Source organism: Takifugu flavidus, chromosome 19 (genome assembly GCF_003711565.1).
Source record: "Takifugu flavidus isolate HTHZ2018 chromosome 19, ASM371156v2, whole genome shotgun sequence".
NCBI lineage: Eukaryota > Metazoa > Chordata > Actinopteri > Tetraodontiformes > Tetraodontidae > Takifugu > Takifugu flavidus.
Window position 1 is genome coordinate 8,234,499 of NC_079538.1, and position 17,036 is coordinate 8,251,534.

General features: G+C 44.9%; 1 protein-coding gene across 1 annotated transcript; it reads left to right on the forward strand.

Annotated features, from left to right (window-relative positions):
* The first annotated feature begins 3,000 nt into the window (after positions 1–3,000).
* On the forward strand, positions 3,001–9,204 carry LOC130516383 (transforming growth factor beta-3 proprotein-like). The gene is made up of 7 exons (XM_057017432.1): positions 3,001–3,715; positions 5,869–6,032; positions 6,212–6,341; positions 6,448–6,555; positions 6,835–6,994; positions 7,145–7,298; positions 7,616–9,204. Exons 1-7 carry the CDS (start codon positions 3,370–3,372, stop codon positions 7,772–7,774), a joined length of 1,221 nt encoding a protein of 406 aa, XP_056873412.1. The 5' UTR covers positions 3,001–3,369; the 3' UTR covers positions 7,775–9,204.
* Positions 9,205–17,036: the final 7,832 nt, after the last annotated feature.

Sequence of the window (17,036 nt, forward strand, 5' to 3'; positions counted from 1 at the left end):
TCATCAGCGAAACGGTCGATAAAGCAGTTCAGTTTGAGCAGTTTAGTCTAGAAAACCTGGCATAAAATCTGCTACCCAACACGTTTAGTCACTGTTTAAAAGGGCTGAATCATCACAGCCACATCACAATTGTACATTAACAATCTCGACACACTTTATTGAACTTTCTCCCATCTGTCGCACACAAAGTGCCAAAAAAAGTGTGTTTAGCTCAGCTTAGCTTTGACAGCATCAGACAGAGGTGTGAATCAACATCACGCTTGTCGCTATTTCATATTCATGCAGGGGCCCAATGACACTTTGTCCTCTGCCTTCTAAAAGGGCCCTAACTCAGCAGATCAGCACCTCTTCAGACTTAGATGGAAAGTGAACAGTCGTCACCTCTGTGACATCCCACAACATTGGAGCCTGCTCGCCAAAAAACATGGCGGTCGTAGAGCCAGGTATTTCAAACAAATAAATAAATAATGACAGGATGGTTTTAGATAATAAAGTAAATAGTTTGAGTCCGACAAAATGAAAAGTGAGCCGCCAGCTGGTGAAACAATGTCAAGAAGTTGATTTTAAAAACTTTATGTCCAGGCCAGCCAGAGGCGTGATTAGGAATAGTCCATGTCCCCCCCCCCCCCCCCCAAAAGGCCATCACCTGTTGACAAATGAGCCACATAACAGTCTTGTAGAAGTTTATATTTTCCCCCAATGTCACCGCAGACATTGTGTTGTGGGTAGATGAATCCAGAAAGTTAATAAATTAGTTAATAAATTAGGTTTGTTTCGATTTGGCGGCAAAGATTTATTATGAGTTGCGCCTCGGCACGCGGTGAATGGAGGAGATTGTGAAAGGAGAAAAATAAGGGCAAATATCAAACAGTTTTAGTCAATAAACACTTTTGGTAACAATCCAAAAACTGACCGACACATTTAGCCACCGTAATTTCAGAGCTCGCTCAGTGCGCCACACCTGACAGGTTCTTCCAGTTAGCCTTTAGCAAGGCCAGTGCCTCAATAGCCCACTAGGCTAACAGCCATCAAAACACAGCCAGACCCAACAAAAGTGACAAACTCTTTAAGTCATCGTCTAGCCAGCGTGGAATTCCTTTCATATACATGTATCGCAGGAGTCAATGACTAACACAGATGGTGGACAAGTCCAATGAATCACCGGGTTCGATGTAGCCCTGACATACACATCATTGTCTCCGCTGCTGAGGGTTTTAGGGGTCTCCTGTTATCGTCTGTACCCAGCCGACTCCCCACCGGATGACTCAGAGGCTTGTTACCCCAGATGAGGCAGACTTTACTGGGCTGGCTTGCCCTCGCTATTGCGGGGAAATCTGGCAGGCCGACACGCAGCATTTTGGGGTTTGTCTGTCTAGTCAGCGCAACCCTGCGCCGGGCCCTGTGGTTGGATGGGAAATATGATGACGTCTCTGAAACGATGGAGGAATGCTTGTAGACTTTGAGAGGAAGTTACATTTAATCTTAAAGCGACTACCCCAAAAAGTAGAAGTCAGCAGAAATGTAACCAACATCACTGGGCCGGGGGGAGGGGGGCATGACTTTTTTAGGACGGCTGCCCCGGCATGTGTTTTTATTTTCATCATCTGGTCTTTGAATGCATTCCTTTTCTGTGTGCTGCACTAGACGGAGAGATTGCCGGGGAATGAGTCACTGGAGCCCCGACCCAGCAGTGAGGTAATCACTGGAGGACGCTGGGAGTGAAAGGCGGACTTTGATGGCGGTGATGTCTGGGATCGTGTCTAGGAATCCCCAGACGGTTTCACACAGTGCGTGCACGTCTGGTGGACCGTGCGCCCACACAAACTGTGCGCTCCAGACAAATTTGATAAAGATGTTTACATGCAGAATCTCTCCAGAGCGGCCGGAAATGGACTTCCGTCTCTGTAGAGAGGTTGGAAGTGATTCTGAGCAGGAGGATTAAGAAAACGGCAGTTCAAACGTTCATGTTGAGGTTCTGGGTTTGACACGAACGTGCAGCAGCTATTGTTTGTTGAGCAGCATCACCTGCTGGCTTCATGGAGAACTGCCAACATCAGGATCACCGTCCAAGAATGAGTCAGAACTGGCCAGCGCGCAGGAGAGTGCATGTTAACTGCAGAATAGCACGGTGGTTAAAGAGGGAGATCAGTTATTTATGTCAGACTGACATAACAAATGGGCAAAGTCGTGCTTGAGAGAAATCATTAGGGACTATTTAAAGAGATGTTAGAATCAATGCGCTATTTAAGGATCTTTTATTCATCCAAAGGTTTATGTAGAATTTCCAGCCGATATTTTCAACTAACACAGCCATAATACAGTTACATTTTATTCAGATTCCAATGAGGGAAAATTAATAAACTGCTTTAATTGTAAATTGTTCTTGCATTTGAAGCAAAGTCAAATGCTTTTTCTTTTTACCCGAGAATGATTCATATAATCTATATATACAACAGAGTTGGACATTAATGGACCAATCTATGCTATGTTAACGTTTTAAATAATAAAATGCCAGCCCCTATGGTGTATAGACGGGCCTTCTGGTTTTAAATAGAAGTGTCTGTGTGGCTTATTTTAAATTTTTTAATTGAGTTTATATAACGTGAGCCGATACGTGTAGGCATTACATAGATTGCAATATTAAAAGATGTAGTGAATTTAAGTGATTTAAAAGGAAATAAATGGAAAATTTCATCAACTAAGGAGTTTTGCCTCTGAAAGTACCACAACTCGCCACTAGAGGGTACGCGACTCGGCTCACATATGAGTTGTTTTTAAAAAAAATCGGTGATATTAACTCAGTTTACTGTGCTTTGAAAATAAATGAAAGATTCCAGTAACTTTCCAACTTTCCGTGCTTGTCGTGGTTAGAAAGTGAAATCACACCATTGCAGTTTTCACGTGTCACGCTTGATGTGTGGTGCATCCCACATCGCTCCGGGCTCTCCCCGGTCTCTGCGGTCCCTCCTCCACCAGACGTCAGAAACCAGGGTCGCCTATAAAACACCCGAGAGGCCGTGCAGATCAGTCAAATCCTCATACATATCGGCATCCCGACAGGCTCCTCCGCCACAGTAGAGAGCAGAAATCCGCTGCGGGAAGACTCGAACCTCTACTGGACTGCGCACAAGAATGCAAATGAAACCTTTGTTTGTTCCTGCAGGTATATTTTATGCCGGAGAAATTTCAGAAATGCTGTAAATCTGGAATGGGTAAACTCGGATTTCTGCAGATAACTAAAGGGCTGAACAAAAGAAAGCGAATTCAATTTCTGAGTCTATAAAGGAAGTTAGGAAAAGTTCGATTTAAAGTCATACCGACCTTATCGAGTTCTGCACGCTGCGCACAGAACCAGATGCACACAGTAAGATGCATTTGGGCAAGGCTTTACTGTTTGTCCTGCTCCTCAACTGCGCGACTCTGAGCTCATCTTTGTCCACTTGTGCCACCGTGGATATTGACCATGTGAAAAGAAAGCGCGTCGAGGCGATACGGGGTCAGATCCTGAGCAAACTCCGACTGACGAGTCCTCCGCAGTCCCTGGGACCGAGCAAAATCCCCTATCAAATTCAAGCACTGTATAACAGCACCAAGGAGCTACTGGAGGAGCTCAGGCGGGATCGGCAGCAGAGTTGCGGTCAGGAAAGCACGGAGACAGAGTATTACGCCAAGGAGATATACAAATTCAACATGGTCTATGGTCCGCCGGAAAGCAGTAAGTATTGAAACGCTTGAAATAACTGTTTTTTGTTCTTGGTTGTTGAAATGCCATCGGTCAGTGCGTCTGGGCTGTGCGTAATTACGCAGAGATCTAGCCGGTGCCAAGCAGACGTGCATACTTTCCAAACTCCAGGTCTTCAAAATCTGTTCTTGGTTCTTCGAACCAAAATGATCTCAAAAATGGATGAGAATAACAATATATTTGCATGTTTTATTACTTTGGCATGCCAGTGGGACGTTGCTTTGTGCACGCTTGTCAGAGTTTGCCTGCACTTGTTGCCCAGGCAGGTTTTAAATCATTTCCACAAAATTCTTCTGCACAACGAAGTCCAAAAATCAATTTCCAGGTCATTAACTGAAAACCCGGGCTTTAACCACTGCAGCAATGTTTCAGAGAAAGTCCCTTTTCTTTCCCTCCTGACGCCACTCTTTCTCCTGTTTCAATTATTCTATGAATCTTCCCTCTCTTCACGTGCTCCTCCAACCCTTTGAGCCAGGCCCAGATGAGGGACACATCTGTACGCGAGGGCAGGGAAAGGGCTTATGGACAGGAAAGAAATGGGCGAGGGAAGAAGGATTTGGTGTAGACGAACGTCTGTATGGTGGAAGAGTGGGGTCGGGGTCACAAGCGAAGAGTTCAAGCGAGATGAGAACTCAGTTTGTGAACTCTCACTGTAAACCGGGAGCTTAAAAAGCTTTAAACATATGAGACTTCAGGCAGTTTGCCAATCAACTCAGGAACGGTAGCTGGATGTGAAGGAGCCCAAACGGGCCTTGTGGTCGAAGGCGAAGCCAAGATCATTGCATCACACAGGCTTTGAAATCAACAGGTGCTTAAAAGAATCCACAGACGCGCTGGCAGAACACTGCCTGCAGACAGAGTTGACTTTTTTCCACGATTATTGTAAGAATACGATTTCTTCTACTTTTTTTTTGCTGACACTTAATCAGCTGCTTCTGGTGAACCAGAGAACATCAATGCGGGTCGACGTGCTCACAACTGACAATTTTTACTTTGTCAACACTAAGATTATGGTATTGGGATGGCGGTGGCTGTTTTTTTTTATTGAGTCCCAGATGACCTCAGTCTTGGAAATATGTATTCTGTTATTGCCTTGTATAGCCACACACATGCACTCTGCCTATACACGCAGATTATTGCTGATTGGAAATAATAAATCAAAATTCCAAATAGGCTTTTTTTTTCAATGAAGACTTAAAATGCCAGAGGGTTGGGCTCGTACTATTCATATATCTTGACTCCATTGGTGGAGACAGGAAGCTGACATGACAGATATATTAGCGCTCGTTTCACTGGGGGAACAACAGTTAAAGCAGCAAACAGGAAGTATTAATAGACTGTTACTGAGTGATCTGTCAAATCTTTTTTTTTTTAGACTTCCCTTCAGTCTCCCAAGAGGAAAGACAAAAACTGGCAAGACATCATTTGTCTTCTTGGTCACGAGTTAAAATGCCTCATAGGACTGTTAAAACATATGGCTAAACTATAAAGCCAGCTAATTTTTTTTTCATTGAGGCTATAGCATAATCCGTTCCTCCTTTAGTGCAATTGTTTGTACAGGAAACCACACATGAGGTGTAGTGAATGTGACTTAAAAGGAGACTTTTTAGAGCTACATTGTGCTGCAGTTTGTAGCATAATGCTAAGAAGACGGTGTTATGAAGCCACCTTAGCTGAGATTTGAGGTCAGCTGGAGCGAAGATATCAGGAGTTTTGATACCAGGGAGGTGATATCACGCTACGCTGTTTCAAATACATTTTCATTTTCTCCAAATATAGCCAAAACATGCTGGAGTAACTGAGGAATTTTAAAAAAGCAGGAAAGCTGATAAACTGGTCCTGTATCATAGAGCCAGATGACAGTTTGCAATGTGTGGCAGGAAATAATTAAATATAAAGGTTTTTTTTAATTGCCACATTACAGGAATGGGAATTGTGGGATCTATATCACATTTATAGTGAATCGTATTTGTTGGGAAACCATCTAACTGCTGCATTCATGGCCAGTAAATCTCTGCTTATGTGTGATTGCTGAGGTTCAGACTTACATTTGTTTAAACCCGTTCCTGAGAGGAACTTTTCACGGTGTTCTCCTGTAACATTGTTTCTGGTTTTTCCTCTTCCAGATGATCTGTTCTACTGCCCAAAAAGCATCACCTCAAAGGTTTTCCGCTTCAACGTGTCTGCCATGGAGAGGAACTCGACACACCTCTTCAGAGCAGAATTTCGCGCCCTGCGGGTGCCAAACCCGGATGCCAGGAGGAGCGAACAGCGAATTGAGCTCTACCAGGTGTGTAAAGGTACCGTTTCCTTGTCCTTTCACAGAGATGAGACGAAAATCCCACAGTTGAGGCGACGAAGAGCTACCGAGCTAGTTTAGCCTCACGTTGTGATACTCACAGAATAATTATGTCCTTTTGTGGTCCAGCAGAGAGAAAATGTGTCAGAGTGATTGTTGTTGCTTTGCAGATTATCAGGCCAAATGAACACATCAGGAAGCAACGCTACATTGCTGCCAAGAATGTGCAGACCAGAGGGGCCAAGGAGTGGGTCACCTTCGATGTGACCGAAACCGTGCGACAGTGGCTGATGAACCGAGGTGAGACTCGGGTCACCGGACCGTGATTGCCGACGATTTCCCCTTAAAGGCGCGGAGTTTGCCTTTCTAATTATAGCGACGTTGCTTTATAATTGCTTCTAATCAGGCAGCAATCTGGGTTTGGAGATCAGCGTGCACTGTCCCTGCCACACCTTCAACACAAACGGTGACATCATCGACGGTGAAAAGGAGGTCCTGGAGGTGAAGTTCAGAGGTGGGTTTGGAAAGTCGCCTCAGCCACCAATGTCCTCAGTCTGCTGCCTCGTTTGGACGGCGTAAACATCGGTGCTCTAGAGACGTATCAAAACAAAGACCTTTTTTTCCATTACTTCAGACTTTCGCGGTTTCAGCGGTTGTTTTGTGGAGGAGAATTGCAGGGAAAACGGCTTTGCAGTCAACAATTTCGCAAATGCTAGAGTCGGTTTGAAGCTACAAAAGTAACAAAAAGCCACCGAGCGGCTGGAGCTTGACCTTGACTGTGTCTGTAATTAAGGCGTGGATGAGGAGGACAAGCGCTTGGACCTGGATCACCTGAACAAGAGGAAGGAGCAGAACCTGCCGCACCTCATCCTCATGATGATCCCGCCCCACCGCTTGGAGACTCACTCCTCACGTCGGCACAAGAGGGCTCTGGACACGAACTACTGCTTCTCGTAAGCCACACACACACACACACACACACACACACACACACACACACACACACACACACACACACACACACACACACACACACACACACACAAAGCTAATGTGCTAACTTTTACACACTGCAACTGATTAATGTCGGTGCTTGGTCAAAGAAATACAGAGGAGAGCTGCTGCGTTCGCCGGCTTCACATCGACTTTCGCCGCGACCTGGACTGGAAATGGATCCACGAGCCGAGTGGTTACGACGCCAACTACTGCTCAGGGCCTTGTCCCTACCTGAGGGGCTCGGACACCACGCACAGCTCGGTACGAGTACACCCAGAAGCTCTTCAACGCTGTTGTCTGTGAAAAGTTGCAGCTATATTGTGGCCTGTTTTTTGTATTATGGGACTTTCTGAGACAGAGAGCAGAAAATAAGTAAGTCAGAGAGGATAATAATGATGATCTGGGCTGGAGGTGGTTTGCATTGTGGTTTTCAGTGGAGGAAGGAGGAATAAGCAGCTTAAATACAGTAGCGTATCCTATAAGTGTGCATGACTGTGGGCTGACACTGGCTTTCTGGTCTGATTCAATCACAATATAATTCATTAAATATAACGTAGCTGCTTTGTGCCGTCCTGCAGCTCCTGAGCCTGTACAACACTCTAAATCCAGAAGCCTCCGCCTCCCCCTGCTGCGTCCCTCAAGACCTGGAGCCCCTCACTATACTTTATTATTCTGGACGAACCCCCAAAGTGGAGCAGCTCTCCAACATGATCGTCAAGTCCTGCAAGTGTAGCTGAGAAAGACGTGACCCTTGATGTAGTGCAGCAGGTTTTTTTTGTTTTGTTTTGTTTTTTTACCCCCACGGTACTGACGAAATCTTTGCCGTTAGCTGTGATAACTGACCCGAAACGCCACTCCGGAGGTCACACCTGCACGTTGTCTGTAAAACTTGAGGTCATCTTTTTTTTTTTTTTTTAAATTCTCTTCCTTTTTCCATCTTTAGTCCAACTAATGTTCCATATTTCCTTCTAGATTTATGAAGGTGGACAGCTAATTTGTTAACAATTGATTACGTAGCTCCTCGAACAGTTTTCTTTTCTACCTAAAAAGAACCGTGCTGCTTCACACTGACTGAAAGAGACCTGGGGATATTTTTCACGAATATCTTGGCCTCGCAGTTTGTCCCCCCCCCCCCCCCCCCCGTTTGGGACGATGTCGTCGACCCCGGTTTCTCCGAAGGGCCCTTTCAGGCCGGATTACCTTCAAACAGTGGACATTATCTTCAGACACAAAGGAGAAAGGACAGAGCCGCGGCTGTAGCCAAAGTCATAGCTGTGGTCAGGGGAAAGGAGAGATGAGAGAATGCCTGTTGGATTTGCAATGGAAAGTGAATGAACAAAGAAGTTGAGCCAAGCTTTTTCTCTTTGTGGCCGGCCAGCAGCAGTGGCCCCCTTTTCTCTCTCTTTTTTTTTCTTGTCGTGAATCTATTGAAACGGATAGAAGATGAAGAAGAGACCTGTTTTGTTTTGGGGTTTTTTTCAAAAAGGGAAGAACTGCGATGGGAACAAGCCACGCGAGCACGCTGCCGTTCACTGGACGTCTCTATTCCGAGCAAGTTCATATTATTTCTGGGACATCAAAAAATATACTGGAAAAGAAAACATGTGTTGCGCAACAGGTTTTATGAGATTTCTTTTACATTAAGAGCAGATTTGGTTCTGTTATGCAACTTGTGATATAGTGATTGTTTCCCAAACTGGGACAAAAGTTGATTTTTTTCCTTGTTTCTCTGCGGTGTAGAAAGAACCAGACTCATGTGTCCATGTTTATTGTAGTGTTGCCAGTTGGACAGTGCGTGATCCTGGATGTGTTGTGTAAAAATGTGACCTTTGTCCGGCGGTGACGAGACGTCTAAGGCGATTTCCAATGTTCCTCTTCTTCTCCACCCACCTGCCCGCGGACAGGAGACCCATGTTACCTCTTTTATCCCTCCTGCTCCATCCCTCTGTGTTTCAGCGCTCTTTCCCAGTGAGAAGACTAAATGCAAGGAGGAAACTTTGGAGCGGCTCCTTTTCCCCTGAGTCAGGAGATTCTGAATCCCAGTGCCGTCTCACTCTCACCCAGCCGGCTGCCTTGGCCGGAGTTGGCACTTTCTCTGGCCTTTTTCACAGTAGTATAACGTTGTATGATTGACGGTGACGACGATTAAAATTTACAATGTGCAAAACGTGTACGATCCCTTCAATAACTGCGGTGCGTTTTCGTCAAATCGGCTCAGGAAACCTTGAGAAAAGTGGGGATTCAAATTAGGAAATGATGAATTTCCCCCACTGGTGGTGTCTGCCATGTTGAAATGCCATTTTTTTCCTCAGTGTTTTTGTTCCATGCATGTATGATTTGTCTTCCATGAATCTCTGCAGCCCCACCTGTTTCCTGTAGGCACACTTAAATACCCCCCCCCCCCCCCTCCACACACACACACACACACACAAAGTAATAAATTCAGCTTCTTTCTCTGGGAATTGCTGCTGAGTCTTCCCAAAGCAATGGATCTTATATTCAGTAGAAATTAACGGGCAGATGGGAGTTTAAATGACGCATAAATCTGAGAAATTTAATGCACATTCAGCACCTTTGCTAATGTATTTATGCTCCTGCAGGGTGACAGTTTGTCAATGCAGCTTTGATTCATCGAGCACTCTGCAAAATCAAATTTAGCATTACAATTACACAGTTTAAAGGACTGTTTATGCTTTTATTGCACTATTTTACAACCAAATTAGACAGTATGTTATCTAAAAAAAAATCTAAAGAACCTTTAGCGAAGGTTTTTAATGTTAGCGTCTGACAGTCGGTCGCACAGATTTCAGGTTTGGTGGGTTTGAGCTAACGTGGACTGACAAGTGGGCAGAGAGAATTCCCTTTTCCTGTGTGCCCGTTATTGTACCCTGTCACAGTCAATCAGAGATGAACCATGATGGAAGCACAAAGACCAGAGGGCATGACCACGTCTAAAAACAAGGGCCGGCGCTTTAAGGGCTTTGACGACAGGCCTGTACTAACAAACGCACATTGCTGGTAAAGAGCAGCCCCGCGCTCCCATGCCTGGGTGACTTCTCACCTTCAGCAACAGCAAGGACGGGTCAGGTCACTCAGATGCATCGCTCGTCCCCGCTGGGCAAAAAAGCTTTCACAGCTCATTACGACAAGCTGCTCTTTATGAAATACTGAACTGTGTTCAATAGTAACTTCATAAAGGCGTCCCAGATGAACCTAAGCAGAAATCTGGAGCTTGTCCGGCCAACATTTCCAAACTAAAAGGACAGATCAGGACTTCTGCTGAGTCTGGATTTCTTCTTCTTTACAGTAGGAGGACGTGCGATCTCAACCCCAAACCTGCAATAAACTCTTGTCTAGCTACTGGATGAGCAAACCACCTTCTGAATGGAAGTTCAGGGTCCATTTCTGGGGCTGCAGTCTGACTTTCTCAGAATTTGCGCTCGTCCAAGTTACCAGTGATGAATAGCATGACACGTAAATGCACAGAGGTTTGGAAAAGTCTGTACGCTGCTATTCCCTGAGCAGATTAACAGATGTGGACAGAGGGAAAAAACAGTGAGGGGGGAAGTGAGAGACAGAGATGGAGAGCGTGTGTGTGTGCATGTGTGCGTGTCGGTGTGTGTGCGTGTGTGTGTGTGTGTGTATGTGTGTGTGTGTGTGTGTGAGTGAGACAGAGAGAGAAAGAGAGAGAGTCCACAAAAGGACTTTTGCTGCAATAAAATCATCAGGTCACATCAGACCAGTTCTCAGGACCCAGGGTGGAAAGAGTTGTATAATTCAGCTATGAGAAGATCACACACACACACACACACACACACACACACACACACAACACACACACACACACACACACACACACACACACACACACACACACACACACACACGTAGATATACAATCAGGTCAGCAGCCATAGTGACTGGAGCAGAGTTAAGAGGGTGAACAAATATGTAAACATGCATCAACTTCATAGACCTTCATAACCAAACAAATGGATGGGAGGTCTGGATCAAACTGCAGCTTAATTCTCCAGTAAAAGTGTGTGTTTCCGTGACAGTATTCCAATAAGTGAGGGAAGCACAAGAGAGGGTGTGAGTGAAGGCAGGAGTGACAGAATCTGCAAACTCATTTTCTAAAATGTATTGATCTGCGATGAAAATAGCCAATCGTGCTAGTTTGAGTCCCATAAGGGGAACTGTTGCTGCAGATGTCGAGGGGGGGGCAGAAATACGAACACTCACCAGTCTTGAGAAAAATGTTGAATCTAAAGGCAAAGATAAGCGCTGGCTTCTTTGCATACTCAAATATAGATTTCTCCATCGTTCCTGGTTATTTCCTAATCTTCTGAATGAACGATAAACTTATTCATGTCAGGACAATGTCCAGGGTTGTAAATCCAGCCCGGGGAACAAAAAGCATTGTGCAGTGGTGTGGTGCCTTTCAACGCATGAATCTGTCATTGCTGGACTTTCTGGATCGTATTTCATTGTCTCGCTGGTGCCTTAAAAACCCGCCCCTGCGAACAGAGTCTCCTGTGGCTTTTTAACCCCGGGCTGTTTTCACTCCTAACGCTCTCTGGGCAGATATGCTGCTACTTCACAAATACCGTGCTGCCGAATTGTCCACCTTTGTTTCGAAGCCCTTCCTAAATATCCTGTAATTAGGGCCTGCTTTCATTATGTCCCTCAGAAGTATATTTTCAGATGCAGTTTAATTGGCTTCTCAGTGAAGCCGAGCCAGACGGGGAACGACCGTGGCCAAAGTCCTCACATGTTATTCATGAACGCAATCTGCGAAACGCTGTTTGACAACAGCTTTGTTCCGGCCAACATAAACAGGTCCAGAGTTTGCCTTGTTTTGAAGATTATATTAATGCGTCGGGGATTTGTTGTGCAGTGGTTGCGGTTGTGTGTTTAAGAAAGCGAGTTGAGGCTGGAGGCACGAAAGGATGCGTTTCATTTCGACCTTTAAATCAAAACCCCTCTTCCGTGGCCACGCTCGGGGAAGCGGATCTCGGCGCTGGTGCTCACATCATGGCACGCGGTCGCGGCGCTGAAACAAACTGTCCTGGCAATAAAAAGGATAAAAACGGCTCCTTTGTTGGAGGATCTGGCTTAAACTGCCAGCAATGAGGATCCGTTTTCCTCTTCTAGCTGGTTTTGGTCTCTCTGTTGCGGTCCGCACCTTCTCCGTTTACACGGAGCCATGATCTTTTCCTTATAGCCCTCACAGGGACCAGAGCGCTGTAGCGGCATCCTTTATGCCACGAATATATGTTTCGCAGGCACTCAGATAGGGAATATTAGGATACGTGCACACCTGAGTGGGTGGGAGTCCTCAGGTTTATGCTAGGTGAGGGCAACACCCCCCTGTCTCCCCCGTGTGGGAGGATCAATGAAGCTAAATGCTAACAATGGAGGCCTGACAGGCTCCAGCGTGAGGACTGAAGGGTTTTTTGTCTCTATTTTAAATCTTTTTTTTTTTTTTTTGGTTCTCATGGTTACAGCAGATCAAACAGGGAACAAGGGATTCATTATGTTTCCATACATGAATGCAAAAGCCTGAAGTCATGAGTCAACGAGCTGCTGGAGGCCTCAGCAGAGATTAAAAAGCCGCTTTGACCCTGGAAAATGAGTCGCTGTGTCACTGATCTGCTGCTGCAGTTGCACATCATTAAAATATATTTCACCTAATGTTGGTTTAGACCAACAGAAATCCGCAGGTGTTTCATTTACTGCAACGATAATCTCCCCTAAGACCATTTTAGGATCCATAAATCAGCTTTTAGATGATGTATCATTGCAGGATTCTTAAATTTAACTGCTGCTGCAGTACGTTTCTGCTCTGATTGACTATTCAGGAGTGATTACTGCCTTCCGACCTGCACGCAGTAAACTAATTGCTGCACACTTAGCCTAGAATGTGACTTATTAGCAATAGCCTGTTCACTAATATCATGCTACCAGTTAATGCGTGACTGAAGTGCACTCGTAAAGTGACTGGAGCGAAGTGTATTTTGACAAAAGCCATCTAAGTCTGAACTACAGTCGAACGACTTCCCCGTCTCTAATGGTCAACCACGATCCAGCCAAGTTCCTCCTGGATACAGGAAACTGCACACTTGGCTCTTTGTCCATTAACACACAATTTAATGCCAGCATAACTCAACAAAAGTGGAAAAAAAAGTGAAATTTGTACATCTCTAACGGCGCTGTAATTACTCTTCTATTAGTAACAAGATATTTCAGCCCCCGGTGTTGCCAAGTTACCAGCAGAAGCAAAGACGTGCTTTTCATCCACAGAGTCAATGAGAAACATGTTTGGTTTGTGCCTCCCCATTAATCTGCACGAGACCTCACGACTCCTATGGCTGGCAGGGCTCCATAGGCGACTGGCTGCTCTGTCTCACACAACGTGTGCGTGAGTGTGTGTGTTTAATATACTGCAGGCCTGAACTCCTGCATGGAAGGTTCACCTACGTGTGCGTGGGCTTCACTGGTGTCGGGATTTTTATATATGAAGGTTCGTATTCACTGATCTGAGAAACCATGGTGATTTTCACCACAACAAGGGCCTTTTCATAGCAACACTCGGATCCTCCACAGTTGAATTCAAATAAATTTGCCGGCTTCCTGGCACAGCGCGGGTTACAGGTTCTTGACGGGGTTAAAGTCACGGAAGGACCGTTCCAAATCGTTTATTTTGATGTGATCTTGTTGGAACACCCAGCTTTTCTTCTCTCTCTTTTTTTTTTAAACTTCAGGAGGATGATTTGAAGTTTAAGTGGAAAATTGAAAATAATCTGCTTTCATTTGTCAATGTTGCTGTGCTAGAGTTGGTTTTTAAATCTACTGGTATGAAATTGGACTGTAATAATTTTTATAGCGGCGGCTTTGATTGAAAATGCAACCCTTTCCCAAATGTAATTTCACCCATCTACCAGCCATCTCAACAGTCCACAGACATACTGGGGGGCTTGTTAGCAATGCTCTGTGGGCAACTTGCAAGTTGCTGCTTTACACTAAGCAAAATTTGGTCATCAATAGCAAATGTTGCATTGGAATAAGCCAAAATTTTGTTGTTATATAATATTAGTCAATCTTGGTCTAAGTTATCAAGATGATTAAAAGAAAATATTCATGAAATCTCAAATATTCATACTTAATTAATGTTTTTGTTCTAACACTATTGATTACACTGCCCCTGTGGTCCGTAGTAGTACTGCAAAACGTGGTCACGATATTTTGGAACATGCACAAATCTGGATAAAACAAATGCTGTTCTGGGTAGATGATGGCGTCTGCACAGCTTAAATGTGCCTTTAAGTGGAGGGAGCAAGTGTTAAAACTCCAACCGACTCCATAATGTACAGATTAGCTGTCTGGACCTGTCTTATGTAATGTTCGGTTCAGCGTTGCCAGTTTTATTCTGGTTACATTTTGTCAGTTTTTATCATCTACTTCCTGTCAAGTTTCCTGCCGGGGTGATTACATGCTCCACCCTAATGTCTTGCACCTGTGTCTGATTTTCCTCCCCGTCCCCTGAGCTTTCCAGCTCTGCTTCCCTTCGGAGCCACATCACCGTCATGACTGTGTAATTGCTCCAGTATTGTTCCCCCATGTTATTTTTGTGAACTTTTGTCTGATTTTTGGAACCCTCTGCCTCGGCCGCCTGTCCATCTCCGTGCTGAACATCCATCTGAATCACACACTGAACTTTTACTCCCGTTACCTGTTCTGCCTGCACAAATTCAACCACTTCCCCCCCTTCAGAGGCATGTTGTTTATGGCTTATTTGTTCATATGAATATGATTTGGGAACTGACAACAACGCCAGTCTAAAAGCACCTTCCATCCCACCACCACAGTGAGATCAGACAAATCAGAAGGCATCATCGCAGCAAGGGTTCCGATTGGTCGACCAGAGGCTGTCACCCAAATGGAGAAAAAAAAATTGTCATTATTTTCCTCGATGTTTCTTCTGAAGGCAGAAATCCCATGAGAGGAATGCAAAGTCAGCCCAGATAAACAAAAGCTGGCCAGTGGTGCATGTGAGCGCATTGTGTGGGATCTATGATTTGTAAGTCTGCAATGATATTTAAACAAACATTGCATAGTTTAAGGCCCGTCCTGTCATCGCTGTAAACAAACACTAATATGGGCACTCTGTTCGCGTCCCCCTACAGTTGCTGCGGACTTGGCAGGTCGCTGTCTCCGATCCCAGCGGAAACAAGAGCCACTTTGTCTTATTAAGGTGTCCCTGCTGAAGTCCAATCAAACAAACCCCCCCCCCCCCCCCAGATGGCTTAAACAGATCTGTAAACACACAAACTGGGATGCCGTCCTCTTCCTGTTGCTCCTTTGTGTTCCTTTCCAAATAAAATAGTGGTTTGACTGCAGCTGTAAACCGAGCTGTTCATCTGCGGCTACGCACAGCGTGTTTGCAAATACCAAACATCCCCGTAGTCACGCTGTGGTCCGTCCAACCGTCCACTTGTCCACAACCCAGTGAGGGATTAACATGTTTCTTCAACTACGCGGATTAACATTTATGTTCGGATGTCTTTTCCCTGCTCCAAATGTAATTAGCAGGAAGCGGAAACCCGGACTTGGGTAAGAGTGTCGTTGTTGGACGGGTGGACCTCGGCAGCAGAGAAGGTGCCGACACAGCAGATCTGGGCATGTCATCTGGCAACCTCCCATAATTACAGAGATATTAACTACTTCATCAAAAATCACAGTGAAATGTGAGACGCTTGAAATTTAATGACGCTAAGCTGTGATTATCAGTTCGTGCATCTCAATAGTTCAAATAATTCTGGTACTCGGTTGCAGCTTAAGCTTGTTATTGCTTGTGTTATGGTTCTGACTCTCGGGTTTATGTTCCCAAGTAATTTCCTACTTCATATTTCCTGTTTTTGTGGCTTTTATTGCCCTCATGTGTTTCACCTGTGTCTTGTAAATGTTTTTGCTTCCAGCCATTTCCAGCCTGTTGGTACTTTCTGACTGTTTTTATTTCTTTTTCTTTCCCTGCCAAGCCCTCCAGCTAAATCGCTTCTATGGGATAGAGTATTTGGGTGCTTTATTTTAATTAAGTCATAGTGTAAGTGCAGCCCCTGTACCCTCTTAGATGATCACAGGTGCCTCTTTACCCTCATATTTCATCTCCCGGCTTTTCAGTAAATACAGTAACAGACCAGATCTGGAGGACTACACCCACTTCACATTAAAAGCAGGGTCTGACCTTTGACCTGTCAAACATAATAGATTACCCAGGTTCCTGCTTTAACCAGTTCTATCCTCAACCTTATAACCAGGTCTTAACCCTCGAACAGTCCTTTAAGCTAAATTGGCCCCAATACATCAATACATGGTGAATACATGGACACACACTTCTCCAATGTACACTTTGTACATTTGTGATGAATTTTATCACGACAGGGCTTCAGCTCTGATCTGTACAGGGAGGCAAATAATCCGGCAGAGTCTCACATGTCCTGTCTTTTAGTTACATCACTTTCCACATTCAATCAACTGTATATCTGCAATTTATTCCCGCTTCCTCTCTCAATAATTATGATTCCCAGCGTGTTTCCACCAAAGCCTTCCAAAGTTTGCTATGCTTTTCATTTCCCGCGACAGAATTTAAGCAAACACGAGTATCTTCTTAGCTTTGACAATTCCCCCTCATCAGCCCTGATTGCATCAGATCGGTCGTGCAGACTCCGTTCAGTCGTGCAGACTCCGTTCTTTCATCAGTTGCTGTGAATGTGGACAGAAACATCAGGATTCCACCACTTTAAAGTCCCATGTTGGCCATAATCTCCACTTCTGGCTCAGATTTCACTATATCCACTGTTATCCTAAGAGAATTCAGGGCGACTAAGCGTTAAAGTTCAGGCTCCAAACTCCTCCTCCCACTTTTAAGGGAAATTAAAGTGCCAAGCGACACACTCAGAAATGAGTTTAATGTGGGAATTTCCAGAGCAGAATCCCTGA